Here is a 15,194-nt window from a genome sequence, read left to right as displayed (position 1 = left end):
CCAGCAGACTTTGGTGGTGTAGCAAATAAATGTTCAGATGGTTATGGAATCATATATTTACATGAAAGTATCTCCTCAATTATAAGGGCACTACTGCTAATTTGATATAACATGCTTCAACAGGTGTCATACCTGCCTTTGACAAAAGGCATGGTAATTTTACTTAGAAATCTTTTAAACCTAGGTCTGTTATGAAGACAAGTACAGTTTGTACAAGGTCACTGCAAATACAAGATGTATCAACTGAGTCAAATATCTACTATAACATAAATGTTTTTATGAGCAGCAGGTGAATTCCTGCAAAAGACTATAAAGCTATTAACAGCTCAGTAAGGAATACATAATAACAGGCTGTTAACTCAACCGCTCTGACAAGAGCAAGGAGAAAGGACAATTTAAAATCATTAGTAAGGCCTACAAAAAACAAAGATATTCTATACACTATGATTTTGAGTCAACAATGCTTTTGAGTAAAAAAAAACTCAGTAGCTTGGATCTGAAGTTCATGGAAGGAGAGTTTCCTGTCCCCTTCTACCCCTGCAGCCACATGTGACCACCGAAACAATGGGGGCCCTCCTGAAGAATGTGGGATGGACTGTTGACAGTTTGTTAGGAGGAAGAGGGGACAAGAACTCCTCCTTCTGTGACATTCCATAAGTTAACATCTTAGAATCAAAACATGATTTTAGGCGATTCTGCCCTCCTGCAGTAGCCCCCCATACCACATTCTTCAGGAGGTCACCTGACCTCCAGGGCAACTTATCAGGTATTGCAGGCAGTTGCAGGGAGAAGAAAGGGATGGGAAACTTTCCTCCTCTTTTCTTTCCTATCTTAAGATCTAAGAGAGCTTCGGCTATTGGGTGGTATAGAAATCAATCAATCAATCAATCAATCAATCAATCAGCCAATGTTGTGCACTGTATCAGTGTATGTTGGTGTACAACTGTTTGTTTGTGATTCTTCTTCCTCTTCTTTTTACACAAGAGTTGTTCAGTCGTTAAGTCGTGTCCGACTCTTCATGACCCCATGGACCATAGCACGCCAGGCCTTCCTGTCCTCCGCTCTCTCCCGGAGTGTGCACAATAGGGGTATGATTGTTCTTGGTGTACACACACATACTTCCTTTGCCCTACTATTGGATTCTGGTTAAATGGTTTTTGCAGATATTTGAAACGATACAAAAATATCCAAAATATTTTTACCAGAGGTACTGGTAGGATAATTGTATGCATCATAGGCAATAATGTGTCTACTGCACCATCTTCAAGGCTCTGTTATACCATCTTCAAGGGGGAAACCATTGACAGTCCGCAGCCTTAGAACTAAGAGAGAGTGATACAAAGCTCAATCCTCATGGTTCTTCAGTGTGTCACAGCCTCCAGAACATATTCAGATTCCAGTCCAAGGAGACCCTGGTAGGCTGCTAATCCCCCCTCCCCATCCTACCTATGGTAGGCCTATGGTGAAATAATCATTTGAAGATTTCTCCAAAAATTTAGATCACACCTGAGCAGACACAGACCACTACCCATGATGAATGTCTGCTGTTTTATCACCAACCACAATATAAGTGCAATTTGTACACAAATTGGTACACAATGTGCAAAATCCAGGCTGAAAAGATAATAAGCCAACTGTCAGGAGAGTGGCCATGTAAATGGGCCCTAGCACATTAAAAGGCCCATTATTTTAGGAGGAATACGAAATGAATGCCTATGCTGTATGCTGTAAATTGATGTACAAAAAAGGGGAAATCTTATAATATTATGCTTTGAGGGTTTTATTTCATTTTAGTCAAGACCTACTTTCTCATAGTACTTGATCTCGTAGTCCAGAATGGCTCCATTAGGAAAATCAGGCTCTTGCCATGAGAGGGCAATGCTGTTTTGGGAAGCCCAGTCCTTCCTGACCATAGCTATCAAGGAGGGTGCTGAAAAGGAAAAGGATAACTACAGGTTAAAGACAATGCAACATATTTAGAATATAATAAGGATGATGTCCGAAGAACATGATCAATAGATCATATTAGCAGTTTGAAGAGACTAGAACATGGAGATAGTTCTACACGTTCATAAGTTTATTGTTAAAATTGGATCAACTCCAGAAATGCATACTCCCCAACAGGTGTTAGTGTACTGTACACATTACTGTGTCTGATTATTTCAGTGCCCCAAGTAAGCTCATTATACTTCATTTTGCAGTTAAATTATTGCATTGAAAAATAATAGATTCCTTCCAGCCCTTCTGGAACTTTGTCAAACACTGGAGTAAGTTACATTTCTTCATGCTTTAGAACCATTTAAAATGTCACCAACAGCATATTAAAAAAATACTAGGATTGGTATAGGAGATGTGGAAAACGACCCAAGGTTCATATGAAGAGAAAAGCACCCTGAACTAGAGATCCAAACTTATATTGATGTCTTGTATCTACAAGTTGCCTAATGGATTCATTCCAGTTGAGGAAGCAAGTATAAAGGAAAGGACACACAGAACACTTTCTTCCATTAGAATGAGTGGAAAGGGAAGCTCTACGGGTACATTGGAGATCCTGTACGTGAAAAACTATACCTTAAACATTAAATGAGTTAAACACCAAGTGATTCTTAACCATCATGCAAATTTCATATTACTCAATTAATGAAACCCTTTCAGCATTTATTCATGTGTCCCATTTCTGAAATGTTACTTAGTAATATTGTTATTTTACCCAGAAACTATTCATAGTGGAAAGGCATTGATGACAAAAACCACTTTGCAGTTATATACTGCTTGTTGAGTGTGTTCAAATCTCTCCACATATATAAATGTATAAATAAATAAATAAATCAGCCATTGAATTTTAGTGCCATATTAGCAAATCTTTAACAAAAAAGTAGTTGCTTGTTTATAAACTATGTTGCATGTCTGTCACCATACATGATTGCAATCCGTGTGTGTGTGTGTGTGTGTGTGTGTGTATATATATATATATGTGAGCCATGTGAGGATAATGCTTTGTGCGTCTGATTAAATGGGCTCTTGCTTATACCCCAATAATGTCTTAGTCTTTAAGGTGCCACAAATCTCTTTGCTGTTTTGGCTGCAACAAACTAACACGACTACCCCTCTGAAATTTGTTACCTTGCTGTAGCCATCTGCCAACTCACAATTCTCCAATTACTTTTGAGAATGCCATCTGGAATTGTCAAAGGCCTTGCCAAAGTCACATTATATACACTGCATTCCCTTTATCCATCAAACCAATTACCCTGTCAAGGAAGTGAGTGAGATATGGTGAGTGATTTTTCCTGCTCCGCCTTCCCCAAGTGGTGGGAAGTTCAGAGCAATCTTTAAAGGAGTAAAAGCAGTGGAAAACTACAGTATCTGATCCTTTACAAATGTATAGGTTGGACAGGCACTTATCAGCACACATAGCAAACATAAACACAAGCAGTCCTATTATCCAAGAAACTTTTTTTTCCCCTGGCACCTCCACGACCAGTCCCTCTGCCAGTACAGAAAAATCTAAAAGAATTTCCACAAAGTTAAACTTTTAATCCCCTCACTCTTCCCTACAAATGCCCAAACTAGCTACTTAAAATATTTTAATTATAAGTCTGCTGGGGTTCTTCAATTTTTTTACATTTATTGAAAGATGTTCTTTTTTCCAGTCATACATTATTTATTTATTTTATTACATTTCTATCCCACCTTTTTTCCTCTTTCAGGAACCCAAGGCGGCTTACATAATCCTTCCATTTTAGCCTCACAACAACAACCCTGTGATGTAGGTTGGGCTGAGAGTCTGTGACTGGCCCAAAGTCACCCAGTGAGCTTCCATGGCTGAGTAGGGACTAGAACCTGGATCTCCCAGCTCCCAGTCCAACACTCTAGCCACTACACCACACTGGCTCTCATAAGCTTGAACCCTTATGACATCCCCCCTTGTAATATGCTGTAAGAGTTTCCCCATGCACCACTGCTAAATGGGTGCATAAACAAAAGGTTTAGGTTGTTTTCAACTTAACTGAAAACTTCCCCTACATACCATTCCTTCCCCCTATCCTGATTTCCAATCCTAAACTATCACTTTTTAAAATTGAACAATTTGTTCAATGGAACTTACTCTAGAACCTACTAAGTCTAGGGCATTGTACTTAGGGTAGAAGCCTTAGTAACTTTAAATGCTTCATAAATAAAGGAGGAGGAGGATAAAGATGATGATTTCACTATTTTTCTGTCACAGGGTGTATTGGCCCTGGGCCTGTAGTTTTAGAGGGGCTTAGAGATCCATAATGCTCTCTGACTTTAGTCCATCAGCTGCAGTTTTTCTGCTAGCCAGGGCATACAATTGTCGCAGCGAGCAGGGTGCCAAGAGAACTGATATGTTCAGATTCACAGGGAAGGCGGATGCGGTTGTCAGCATGCAAAACCAACTCCTGGGCTGTCCGCAGTTGGAGCTGTGGGGTCCGGTCACAAAGCAATCGGGAGTCCTGAGTGGACTGGGAGCATGCCCAGAGGTCGAGAAGGACTGCACGCCAGTGGCTCTGGAAACTGCGTTGGAATCTCTGCAGCTGGAAAAGTGGTCAGCTAAGGAGGCACAGGGTGCAAGAACTGTGGCATGGCTTTTGCTGACAGCGTTGCAAGCTGTCGGGCAGAAGGAGTTGGAATGGAAAGAGAAAGCAGAAAAGCTCAAGGACAAGCTGGGGAAAGAACAAGCTCTGAAGATGTTAATTAGAGAGATGTTGCAAGGCAGCCTGGCCATTTTTTTAAAATTAAGCCATTATCTTTGAAGAATCGTGGCTTCTCCGCGATTTCCCCCCTTCTAATTCAGGCATGATCTTTGAATTTTTGAATCCTTGAAGATTTGAAGCTTCAAATCTTCAAATCTTCAAAGATCATGCCTGAATTAGAAAAAAAATTGCGGAGAAGCCACGATTCTTTGAAGATAACGCCTTTTTTTTTTTTTTTTTAAATCCAAAGCGGAGAATAGGAGGGGGTAAAACTTAGTCTCATTTGAAGGGATAGAACCCTCTGCTCAACACAGGAAACCTGATTGCCAGGTGGTCACCCATCCAACTACTGACTGGGGCCAACCCTGCTTAGCTTCCAAGATCAGACAAGCGCGCGCACATCCAGCCCTTTGCTTGTTGCTGAGGAAACATTGAGTGCTGAGGAAGCTATGCAATCAGTAGCTGGAAGATGACATGGGGCCGTTGAGAGCTGTGATTGGACAGGAGGGAAATACAAACACCACCACATATGGACAGGCAGGGCAGGGGACTACGACCCGATATGGCAGCAAAGGTGGAAAATCAGAGCACGTTAAGGGGAAATACTGGGATATCAGGGTACTGAAAGTGGGAGCACAGAAGCAGGAAATTCCGGTTCCAATTCAAGACGGGTACTGCATAGTGTGAAAGATGGTCGGTGAAACCCCATTGGAAGCGAAAAAACCCATAAGTGTAGATCAGCCCAGAGTCTGTGTGAGCTTATCTCTGTCAGTGTTCTCAGAGCGGAGCCAGGGGGAGTAATCCAACTCCCTGTCCACCGCTAGTCTAGCCTTGGTGGGCAGGAAGGCTAGAAGATGTCTGTAAGAGCCTGACAGAGGGTGAGATTTGTGGAAGGGTCACCCAGGTTGAAGTGTCACTGCTAGAGGGCTGAGCAGCGCCACCCTGTTTAGACAGAAGCCTTGCTGAACAGCTAAAGGCCCTTGTCTGTCAGGGGATCTGGAAGGGTCACACCTTCCCATTTTGAACTGATGCAGAGGCAGGGAGCCTTTGCTGGGAACATCCTGTCTTCATTGCCCGAAGCCTCCTCTGTTTGGATCCATCATTGTCTGGGCTTTTGAAAGGCACTCTGCACATGGACTGGAACTTTGGATTGTTAAAGACTTGCCATGAAAAGTACTGTGAGGCTTTTCATAGACTTGAACTCTCATTGCTGTGGATTGTGTGTCTGTGTTTGTAGTCAGCTCAGTGTACGGCAGGCTGAGTTTGATTTATGACTTTTGGACTTCCCTCTGCCAGAACTTGGAAGTTGTGGAGTTGCTGATATGAAAGCAGTGGCCTAGAACTCCTTGCGTGTGTGAGTATGCCCTTCCCTTGATCTTGATGGGCTCTAACCATATAGCCTGGAGGAGCAGTATGATTGCTAGATTTGCCTCACCATGCAAGAAGTGTTTTCCAGTCATGGTGTTAGATTTCAATGAAAGTTTGTTGTGTGCGTTTTATGATTTCTTAAATACTATGTGATACCTGCAAGGTCTTTAATGTCAGTTACAACTCTGAATGATACTGAGTGTGGTTTCCAATGGTTTGATGTCTGTACCACCCTGGGCAAAGCCGTCAGAGTAAATATGCAGAAGGCAAACAAATCCATGAGGATCAGAGAGGGGTTTGAGCAATTACCCGATGGGATAGGATGGCTTACCCCATTAAAGGTGTATGCCCCACCATGGCCATTAGTGTGTTGGGAACAAGTGAGACACAATAGGGTAGCACCACACTTTCAACGACAAGTAGGGTTCAGTAGGGGGTGTCAGACCATACATTCATGCCCTAGTGAGAACACTCAAGGATGGGTATGCATAAATTGGAAAGAGTGCTCTGGCATTAACTGGGCTGCCCCTAATGATAGTTATTAGATCTGTAGAGAAAAAACATAGCCATGGTTGCCCCCAGGGTGGATTGGGAGGTGCTCCCTGGGACTGTTATGGGGTCCCTACAGATTTGTGAATACCTTAGAGAGCCCTGCAGCAGGGAATTACGGGGCCTGGAAAGTGAGATGGCAATAAGACATCTTCAGTGTGGCTGATTATTCTTGAAGTTTGTTCCCTGGGGGTGGGGTGGCTACCATAATGTACAAAGTGAATATCTTTGGAAGGGCAATGGAAACGGTATTGAACAACACTGCTGAGGCACTTGAAGCCATTGGGATAGAAATTGCCAAGCATGAGAGCTGCTGTTTTGCAGAACCGCCTAGCCTAAGGTATGATTACAGTGGCCCAAGGCAGTATTTGTGCCATGTTGAAGCAAGAATGCTGCATGTGCATTCCTGACAAGCAGAGTGATAAATCACAGTGTAAGAGTTTTGTATGTGCAAAGTGAGAAAATACATCACCTAGAAGAGGATTCACTCTTCAAACCGATTTCAGACTGGTTTCAAGAAATCGGGGTGGGGGGGTGGTAGAAGTAAGTTGTTGCCATAACCGTGACTGTCATAGGTAGTTTTATAGCCTTGTGTGCTTGCTCATATGGCTGTAATATTTTAAAATACACCGTAAAATAGTTATCAATCCCCTGGTGATCAAATGACAGGGCAAAGAAGATCTGGCCCTCTGGGTAAGAAGAGATTGTGATGCGCAGACTCAATCATCCTTTGATCATCTGAGGGTGGAATGTATTGGCCCTGGGTCTGTAGTTTTAGAGGGGCTTAGAGATCCATAATGCTCTCTGACTTTTGTCCATCAGCTGCAGTTTTCCTGCTAGTAGGCCTCTTGATTGGTAAGATGAGTCAAAGGTCAATATTGCCACCTCAGCACATTCCATACTAACGAGCTACCATTTATCTTATCAGGGCCTAGGAAGTGCCTGAAAAGTGAGGCTGTGTTAGGCTGTGTTTACAGGTGGCTGTGCTGGGAAAGTTCTGATTGCTTTCCCTCTGAACAAGTGCTGTTAACCTATGCTGGGAAAATTGCAGATGAACGCTAATTAACGCTTGCTGCTGTCATGCTGCCTCACTGCTAACATGTATGGTATAAAACCCATCTTACCCCTTGGCTCTGGGTTCAGAGAAGCTGTCTGATCCAAGCATTGGGTACGCCTGTGTGCTGTAAGTACTCAATAAAGACTCCTTGTAAGCAAACCTGGATCTGCCTTATCACTGTCTCGGCACCTCCAAACCTTAGCAGCCCACAGCCAGGGCATACAATTGGCGCAGCGAGCAGGGTGCCAAGAGAACTGATATGTTCAGATTCACAGGGAAGGCGGATGCAGTTGTCAGTATGCAAAACCGACTCCTGGGCTGTCCATGGTTGGAGCTGTGGGGTCCTGTCGCAAAGCAATCGGTGGTCCTGAGTGGACTGGGAGCATGCCCAGAGGTCGAGAAGAACTGCACGCCAGTGGATCTGGAAACTGTGTTGGAATCTCTGCAGCTGGAAAAGTGGTCAGCTAAGGAGATGCAGGGTGGAAGAACTCTGGCATGGTTTTTGCTGACATCATTGCAAGTTGCTGGATAAAGGAATTAATATGCATATGATCTTCCAGGTGTTCCATGTCTCCCTTTTTAAAAGTACCATTGTCTCAAGCTTCACCTATCTCTCTAGATCTCTGCAGTATGATTGTAGTAGCTCTGCTTAAAATATTACTGTCAGCACTGCAGGGTGTAGTTCACTAGACAGGACCTGTTTGCTGATTGAGGTTATGTAACCAAGATCACGTACCTAACATTAGTTACTCCCTAACACATTTAGTTTTTCATTCACAGATGAATTATTAGAACAGTAAATGGGGATTTCTCTATATCTTTAAATACATTATTATGGGTAGAGTGAGAATTAAAGTTCATATTAGTGATTAAGCGTATGGAATTTGGGAGAAGATAATTGATCTGGATTAATGTGGAAGCAAGCGTATTTGACCTTGTTACAAGGCATGAGATTTATTCAAAACGCAGTGACGTGGTTTGCATGATCCAAACAAGCCACCAGAGGCTTGTTTAAATTGACGGCAATGGGTTATTTGAGGGTTGTTTCCCCATCAAACAAGCCATGTCACCTGGGTTCAGATGACATGACAAGCTGCACCTAGCTGGGTAATTCAGCTAATGGCACCCAACACTCACCACCAATTCAAACACGCACCACCGATGTAAACAAGCCAGTGTGGCTTAAGACCTTGTGCAAGGTGACAAGTATAAGCCACTGACCATTCTGAGAAGAAAAGATTCATATGCAGGGCTGGCATCAAGGGCTGGCATGGTTAGGCACCTGCCAAAGGCCCACATCTCAGCAGGGGGCCTACGGGCAAGAGTGCCCTGGACTTTCTCCTGTTTCCGATTGCAATCTGCTTGTTCACCTGACTCACTCTGGCCCAGACAATGGTGGTGGTGAGAGGGAGGAGCAGTAGTTGCCACTGCCTACTTGCTCACTGGCTGTCTGCTTAGGGATGGGCAAACTCCCAATATCTGGTCCGGGGGAGGGGGAGGGAGTCTGCTGCAGGGAAATCCAGGTTGCTTGGGTGCCACGGATTCCCTGGATCCTTTGAGCCTTCGCTGGAGTTTATGGGGAGGCTTTCTTTCTAAAAGGTGCAGTTTACACCGCAGTTTAGGTAGAGGTAAGTGCTTTACAGCCACCAATGGCATAAAATACGCAAATTACAGCCATAATTTACCCACAGTAGGTTAATAGCAGCTGCCATTAGCCTATTGCACCTTTTAGAAAGATGGAGAGCCACCCTGCACAAAATCCAAGGATGCTCAGGTAAGGGTAAGGGACTCTGCGGTCGGATTCTTGGAAATTTGGCTTCATTGGAGTCCGCAGCAGATTTCTTCAGCATCCCTATCTCTGTCTGCCAAGCAAGTAAGTGGTAGCAATGATGAGAAAGAGGTGGAAGAGCAATAGCAGCTGATGACAATGGTGGTGAGGAGATAGATTCACTGAGGAGGGGCCCATTGAAGGTGTCTTGCTGAAGGGTCCCCCAAAACCTGGAGCCAGAATTATTCATACTCACTGTTGTCACATACAGTTATCTTATCTTGTCCCGGCTAGGATAGCTCAGTAGTAGTAAAGGTCCCAGCTTCAATCCCTGGCATCTCCAGGTAAGTCTGGGAAAGATTACTCTCTAAAATCCTGGAGAACCTCTGCCAGTCAGTAATGCTGAGGGAGCTAGATCCATGGCCTGACTCAGTGTCAGACAGCTTCCTATTTTCCTATGCATGTGTACCTCAGAACAAAATATATTTCAAGAAGCACCCCTTACAGAATCCAGACCACTTCAGCCCAATTAGCTAGTACAGCTCACCCTCCCATTCCTGGGCCCATTTTGACACTTCACTTATACCTTTCCACTGCTGCTGTTTTTCAAATGCTTGAAGAATTGCTTGAACTTTCCTAGGCCTTCTGGAGTATCATACACATCAGCCTTACTTCTGTTTCTGAGCAGAAGTATGTCCACCATGGCAATGCCAGGAAAGGAAAATAAAGTCCTTCCATATACTACTTCAGCAAAATTGCTTCCCCTGTGAAGTGCCACTGAAATTTAGAGTCTATGACTTGAACTCTATCATACTTTATGAGTGTTTTCAAACTTCTGCATGACCTCAGTACTGACAGTTTTGCTTGCTTTTATACTGCACTGCTTTTTATATTATCTTTCAGAACATTTCTTATTGAGATTTTGGGAGGATGAATGGATTCAGTCTCAGGGCCCATTTCTTGCACCCACTATATAGTCCACTACTTTTTCTGGTATGGATTTTTTTGAAAATGTTGCTTGCAGTGAACAGACTGTCTATGGGATTCACCACAGACCAAGATACAATTAGTGATGCCAACAGAAACCTTTCAAAAGTCATCCAACCACAGCCATGGCATATGACATACATTCGCCACAGGCAATTTGGAATTAAAACTAAAAACACTCCCACCATCACTCAGTAATTGTATGAGTTGATAATCAATGTTATGGGGAGTAAGTGTGGGTTCAGTGAATTAATTTTTCTCATGTGGCTTTGTGCTGAGAATTATGTTTGTTATGGCATGCCACAGAATCATAGAATCATAGAATAGTACGGTTAATAGCTTGTCTAATAGGGCTGTGCACTGCCTCATTATGAAGCCCGAATAACAAGGCAAAGTGGGCTTATTCAGAGCAAAATCATAGAATCATAGAATACTGGGGCTGGAAGGGGCCTATAAGGCCATCCAGTCCAACCCCCTGCTCAATGCAGGAATCTAAGTCAAAGCATCCCTGACAGATGGCTGTCCAGCTTCATCTTGAATGCCTCCAGTGTGGGAGAGCCCACCACCTCCCTAGGTAATTGATTCCACTGTTGTATTGCTCTAACCATCAGGACGTTTCTCCTGATGTTCAGCTGGATTCTGGCCTCCTGTCACTTGAGCCCATTATTCCATGTCCTGCACTCTGGGATGATGGAGAAGAGATCCTGGCCTTCCTCTCTGCGACAACCTTTCAAGAACTTGGAGAGCACTATCATATCTCCCCTCAGTCTTCTCTTCTCAAGGCTAAACATGCCCAGTTCTTTCAGTCTCTGTTCATAGGGCTTTGTTTCCAGTCCCCTGATCATCTTCGTTGCCCTTGTCTGAACCCTCTCCAGTTTCTCTGCTTCCTTATTAAAGTGTGGTGCCCAGAACTGGACACAGTACTCCAGATGAGGCCTAACCAGTGCTGATTAGAGGGGAGCTAGTATTTCATGTGATTTGGAAGCTATACTTCTACTAATGTAGCCCAAAAGAGCATTTGCCTTTTTTGCAGCCACATCACATTGTTGGCTCATATTCAGCTTGTGATCTGCAACAATTCCAAGATTCTTCTCGCTTGTAGTACTGTTGAGCCAAGTATCACCCATCTTGTAACTGTGCATTTGGCTTCTTTTTCCTAGGTGCAGAACTTGGCATTTATCCCTATTAAATGTCATTCTGTTTGTTTTCTGCCCAGTGCTCTGGATTATCAAGATCACTTTGAATTTTGTTTCTGTCTTCCAGGGCATTAGCTATCCCATTCAATTTTGTGTCATCTGCAAATTTGATCAGCATTCCCTGCACCTCCTCCTCCAAGTCATTAACAAAAACGTTGAAAAGCACTGGGCCCAGGACTGTGCCCTGCGGTATCCTGCTCGTCACTTCTCCCCACTTTGAGAAGATCCCATTGATAAGCACTTTTTGAGTCCAATTCTGTAGCTAACTGTGGATTCACCAGATCGTTGTTTCATCTAGCCCACTTTTAGCTAGTTTGCTAATCAGGATATCATGGAGCACTTTGTCGAAAGCTTTGCTGAAGTTGAGGTATATTATGTCCACAGCATTCCCACAGTCCACAAGGAAGGTTACCTGATCAAAGAATGAGATCAGATTAGTCTGGCAGGATTTGTTCTTGACAAATCCATGTTGGCTTCGAGTAATCACTGCATTGTTTTCAAGGTGGATTGCTTTATGATCTGCTCCAGAATTTTCCCAGGGATTGATGTCAGACTGACTGGTCTGTAGTTCCCAGGGTCCTCCTTTTTACCCTTTTTGAAGATAGGGACAACATTAGCCCTCCTCCAGTCATCTGGCACTTCATCTGTCCTCCATGATTTCTCAAAGAGAATAGACAGTGGTTCTGAGAGTTCTTCTGCCAGTTCCTTTATTACTCTAGGATGCAGTTCATCTGGCCCTGGTGATGATTTGAACTCATTTAAAGTAATTAGGTGTTCCTTGACTATCAATCTCAAGCTGTAATCCTGCCCCTTCAGCCTGTACTTTGCCTTTGCCAGGGGGGGTCATAGACCCTATTTCGGGAAAAGACTGAGCCGAAGAAGGAATTGAGCACTTCTGCCTTTTCTTTGTCATCTGTTATCATTTTGCCATCCTTATTTAATAGTTCAACCACCATTTTTTTCCTCCGCCTTTTACTATGCACGTATCTGAAGAAAGCCTTTTTGTTGCTTTTAGCACTCCTCACTACCCTCAGCTTGTTCTCAGCTTTAGCCTTCCTGAAGTCATCCATGCAATTCTGTGCTACCTGCCTGTACTGTTCCTTTGCAGCTTGGCCTTCCTTCCACTTCCTATATGTGTCCTTTTTTGTTTTCAGGTCATCTCTAAGCTTTTTGTGAAGCCACATTGGTTTCTTCTGTGTCTTCCACCTTTTTTTTCTTGTTGGAATTGTTTGCAGTTGTGCCTTTAGAATTTCCTTTTTAAAAACCTCCCACCCATCTTGGGCTCCTTTTCTCATTAGAGTTACTTGCCATAGGACCTTATTTATCATTGTTCTGCATTTATTAAAATCAGCTTTCCTAAAATCCAGGGTACGCATTTGGCTGCACTTGGCTTTTGCTTCTTTTAGAACCAAGAACTCAAGTATAACATGGTCACTTTCCCCCAGAGTTCCTGTAACTGCTACTTTATGCACCAAGTCATCTCTGTTGGTTAGGATCAAGTCAAGGATAGCCGATCCTCTAGTTCCCTCTCCTACTTTCTGCAGGAGGAAGTTATCAGCAACACAAGTCAGGAATTTCCTGGAGGGGCCATGTTTTGCAGAATTTGTCTCCCAACAAATATTGGGGAAATTGAAGTCCCCCATTACTACTACATCATGCTTCCTTGAAACCTTGGCAATTTGCTTTTCAAAAGATTAATCCTCATCTTCTCCTTGCTTGTGTGGCTGGTAGTAGACTTCAACCACCATGTTCCTTTCATTCTTTGCTCCATTTGTTTTAACCCAGATGCTCTCGATGGGGCTACCAAGCTCATCCTCCTGTATTTCTGTGCAGAAATATGTATTTTTAACATATAGTGCAACTCCACATCCCTTTCTGTTCCTTCTGTTCTTTTTGCCTTTTGGTTTTAATTTTGGTGAACCACCCAGAGAGCTTCGGCTATTGGGTGGTATAGAAATGAAATAAATAAATAAAATAAATCACTCTAGACATTTTAACAAGCCTAAAGCCTCCCTTCATGAGCCACTAACCAAGGCAACCACAACTAAGACCCATACACAGTAACAAAGCTGGCCTACTCAGATACATTATAGTCTCACAAAGGTGACACGACTTATTTAAACATTATTTAAATACAATAACATTTGCAGTGGGGTTGCCACCACTAGCCTCCTTTTAATTATTGATCCCCTTCCCTTCTTTAAAATTTGAAAGTACTGTCTGATGGCACACAATAAAACAATTTAAAATATATAGAACATTGAAACCACAATATAACAATACAACCACAATAAAACCTAAGTGCAGGAATTTAAAATACAGATTTAAACAGCAAAGCTAAAAGTCTAGAAAGCTAAAATGCTAAATGTCTGGGAAAATAAAAAGGTCTTCACCTGGCGTCGAAAGGAATACAATGTAGGTGCCAGGCGAACCATTTCTTTCCTTTGTCTTTTACTATGTATGTATCTGAAGAAAGCCTTTTTGTTGCTTTTAGTATTCCTCGCTAACCTCAGCTTGTTCTCAGCTTATCAGAGGGATAAGGTAGTGTGTTTTTTTAATTGGTGAGGTGGATCAATAAAGATGACTGGCAGTTAGAGGTTCAATGGGGGACATGATTGCCGAACAGCAGAAATCTGTTAGAGAGGGTTAGAGAGTGGATGACAGGGGGCTGGATTTACTGGTAGTTAGGGAAATTCGATCTGTGGGAGGAAAAGCTATTGAGCTTGTTAGCAGGGAAGACTCTCTTATTAGGTGCAGTAACCAAAGATAGGTAATTTAAGTACATAGGTGCAATCCTATGGCCACTAGATAGCAGCTAGATGGCCATAGGATTGGTCAGTTCCTGGAGAACTGCCTCCCCACCCCTGCCCCCTCATAGGCGGCACGGATTGTCCCCAGGCTCCATGCTTGTAAGAGCAGTGCAGAGCGGAGCAAAAGGGGGCATTCCTGGGGGCGGGGAGGGGTGGGATTGTGCCGTCCAGCATTACCATCCTATAATCTGAATAACACTCTACCCCTTGTGTATATAAATCCCTTAACAAAGCTGTATAATAGTTCATATTGTCTCTACTCCAGTGCCCATCTCACACCTAAGCCTCTTGTATCAAGCTACTAGGACGTTTTAAAGTATTCCAAGAAAATTGGTGGCAGCAGAAAAGGGTCAATTTGTGGAACTATAGTGGCAGGGAGTTCCTTAGGGCCTGAAATATAAACATTTCTAAAAAAATAAATAAATCTAAACACATTTTTTAAAGAGAAGAAAAATGGGACGAGGGAGCAGTTTCTGCCATAGTTATACTTTTGCAATTGTTGCAGGATGTGATTGAAGTAGAAGTGGTTTTTCTGAAGCAATTCTGAAGTGCTATGAGTTCCATGTCCACCTTTCTAACATGGTTTTTGGCAAGCCAGATTTTTGATGTCACCATGCAGTGAGAAAAAAGGTTTGGGTGTTTTGTGGGTAGTAAACATTTTTTTTTTTTAAAAAAATGGCTTTATTCTAGGGATGTACGAAAGTCACTTAACTTTTGACGAAATGTGATTTGAGGTGGGGGGGA

General features: G+C 43.0%; 1 protein-coding gene across 1 annotated transcript in view; it reads right to left on the bottom strand.

Annotated features, from left to right (window-relative positions):
- EPHA6 (EPH receptor A6) overlaps positions 1–15,194 on the bottom strand; it is a 710,763-nt gene that overhangs the window by 220,443 nt on the left and 475,126 nt on the right. Inside the window, exon 6 of the mRNA XM_084843399.1 lies at positions 1,806–1,930. Coding sequence (XP_084699525.1) covers positions 1,806–1,930 — 125 coding nt within the window. The remainder of the gene's footprint in view (positions 1–1,805; positions 1,931–15,194) is intronic.

Source organism: Heloderma suspectum, chromosome 3 (genome assembly GCF_057233095.1).
Source record: "Heloderma suspectum isolate Gila_16-S chromosome 3, 16-S_ref, whole genome shotgun sequence".
Classification (NCBI taxonomy): Eukaryota; Metazoa; Chordata; class Lepidosauria; order Squamata; family Helodermatidae; genus Heloderma; species Heloderma suspectum.
This window is presented reverse-complemented; position numbering and strand designations above follow the sequence as displayed.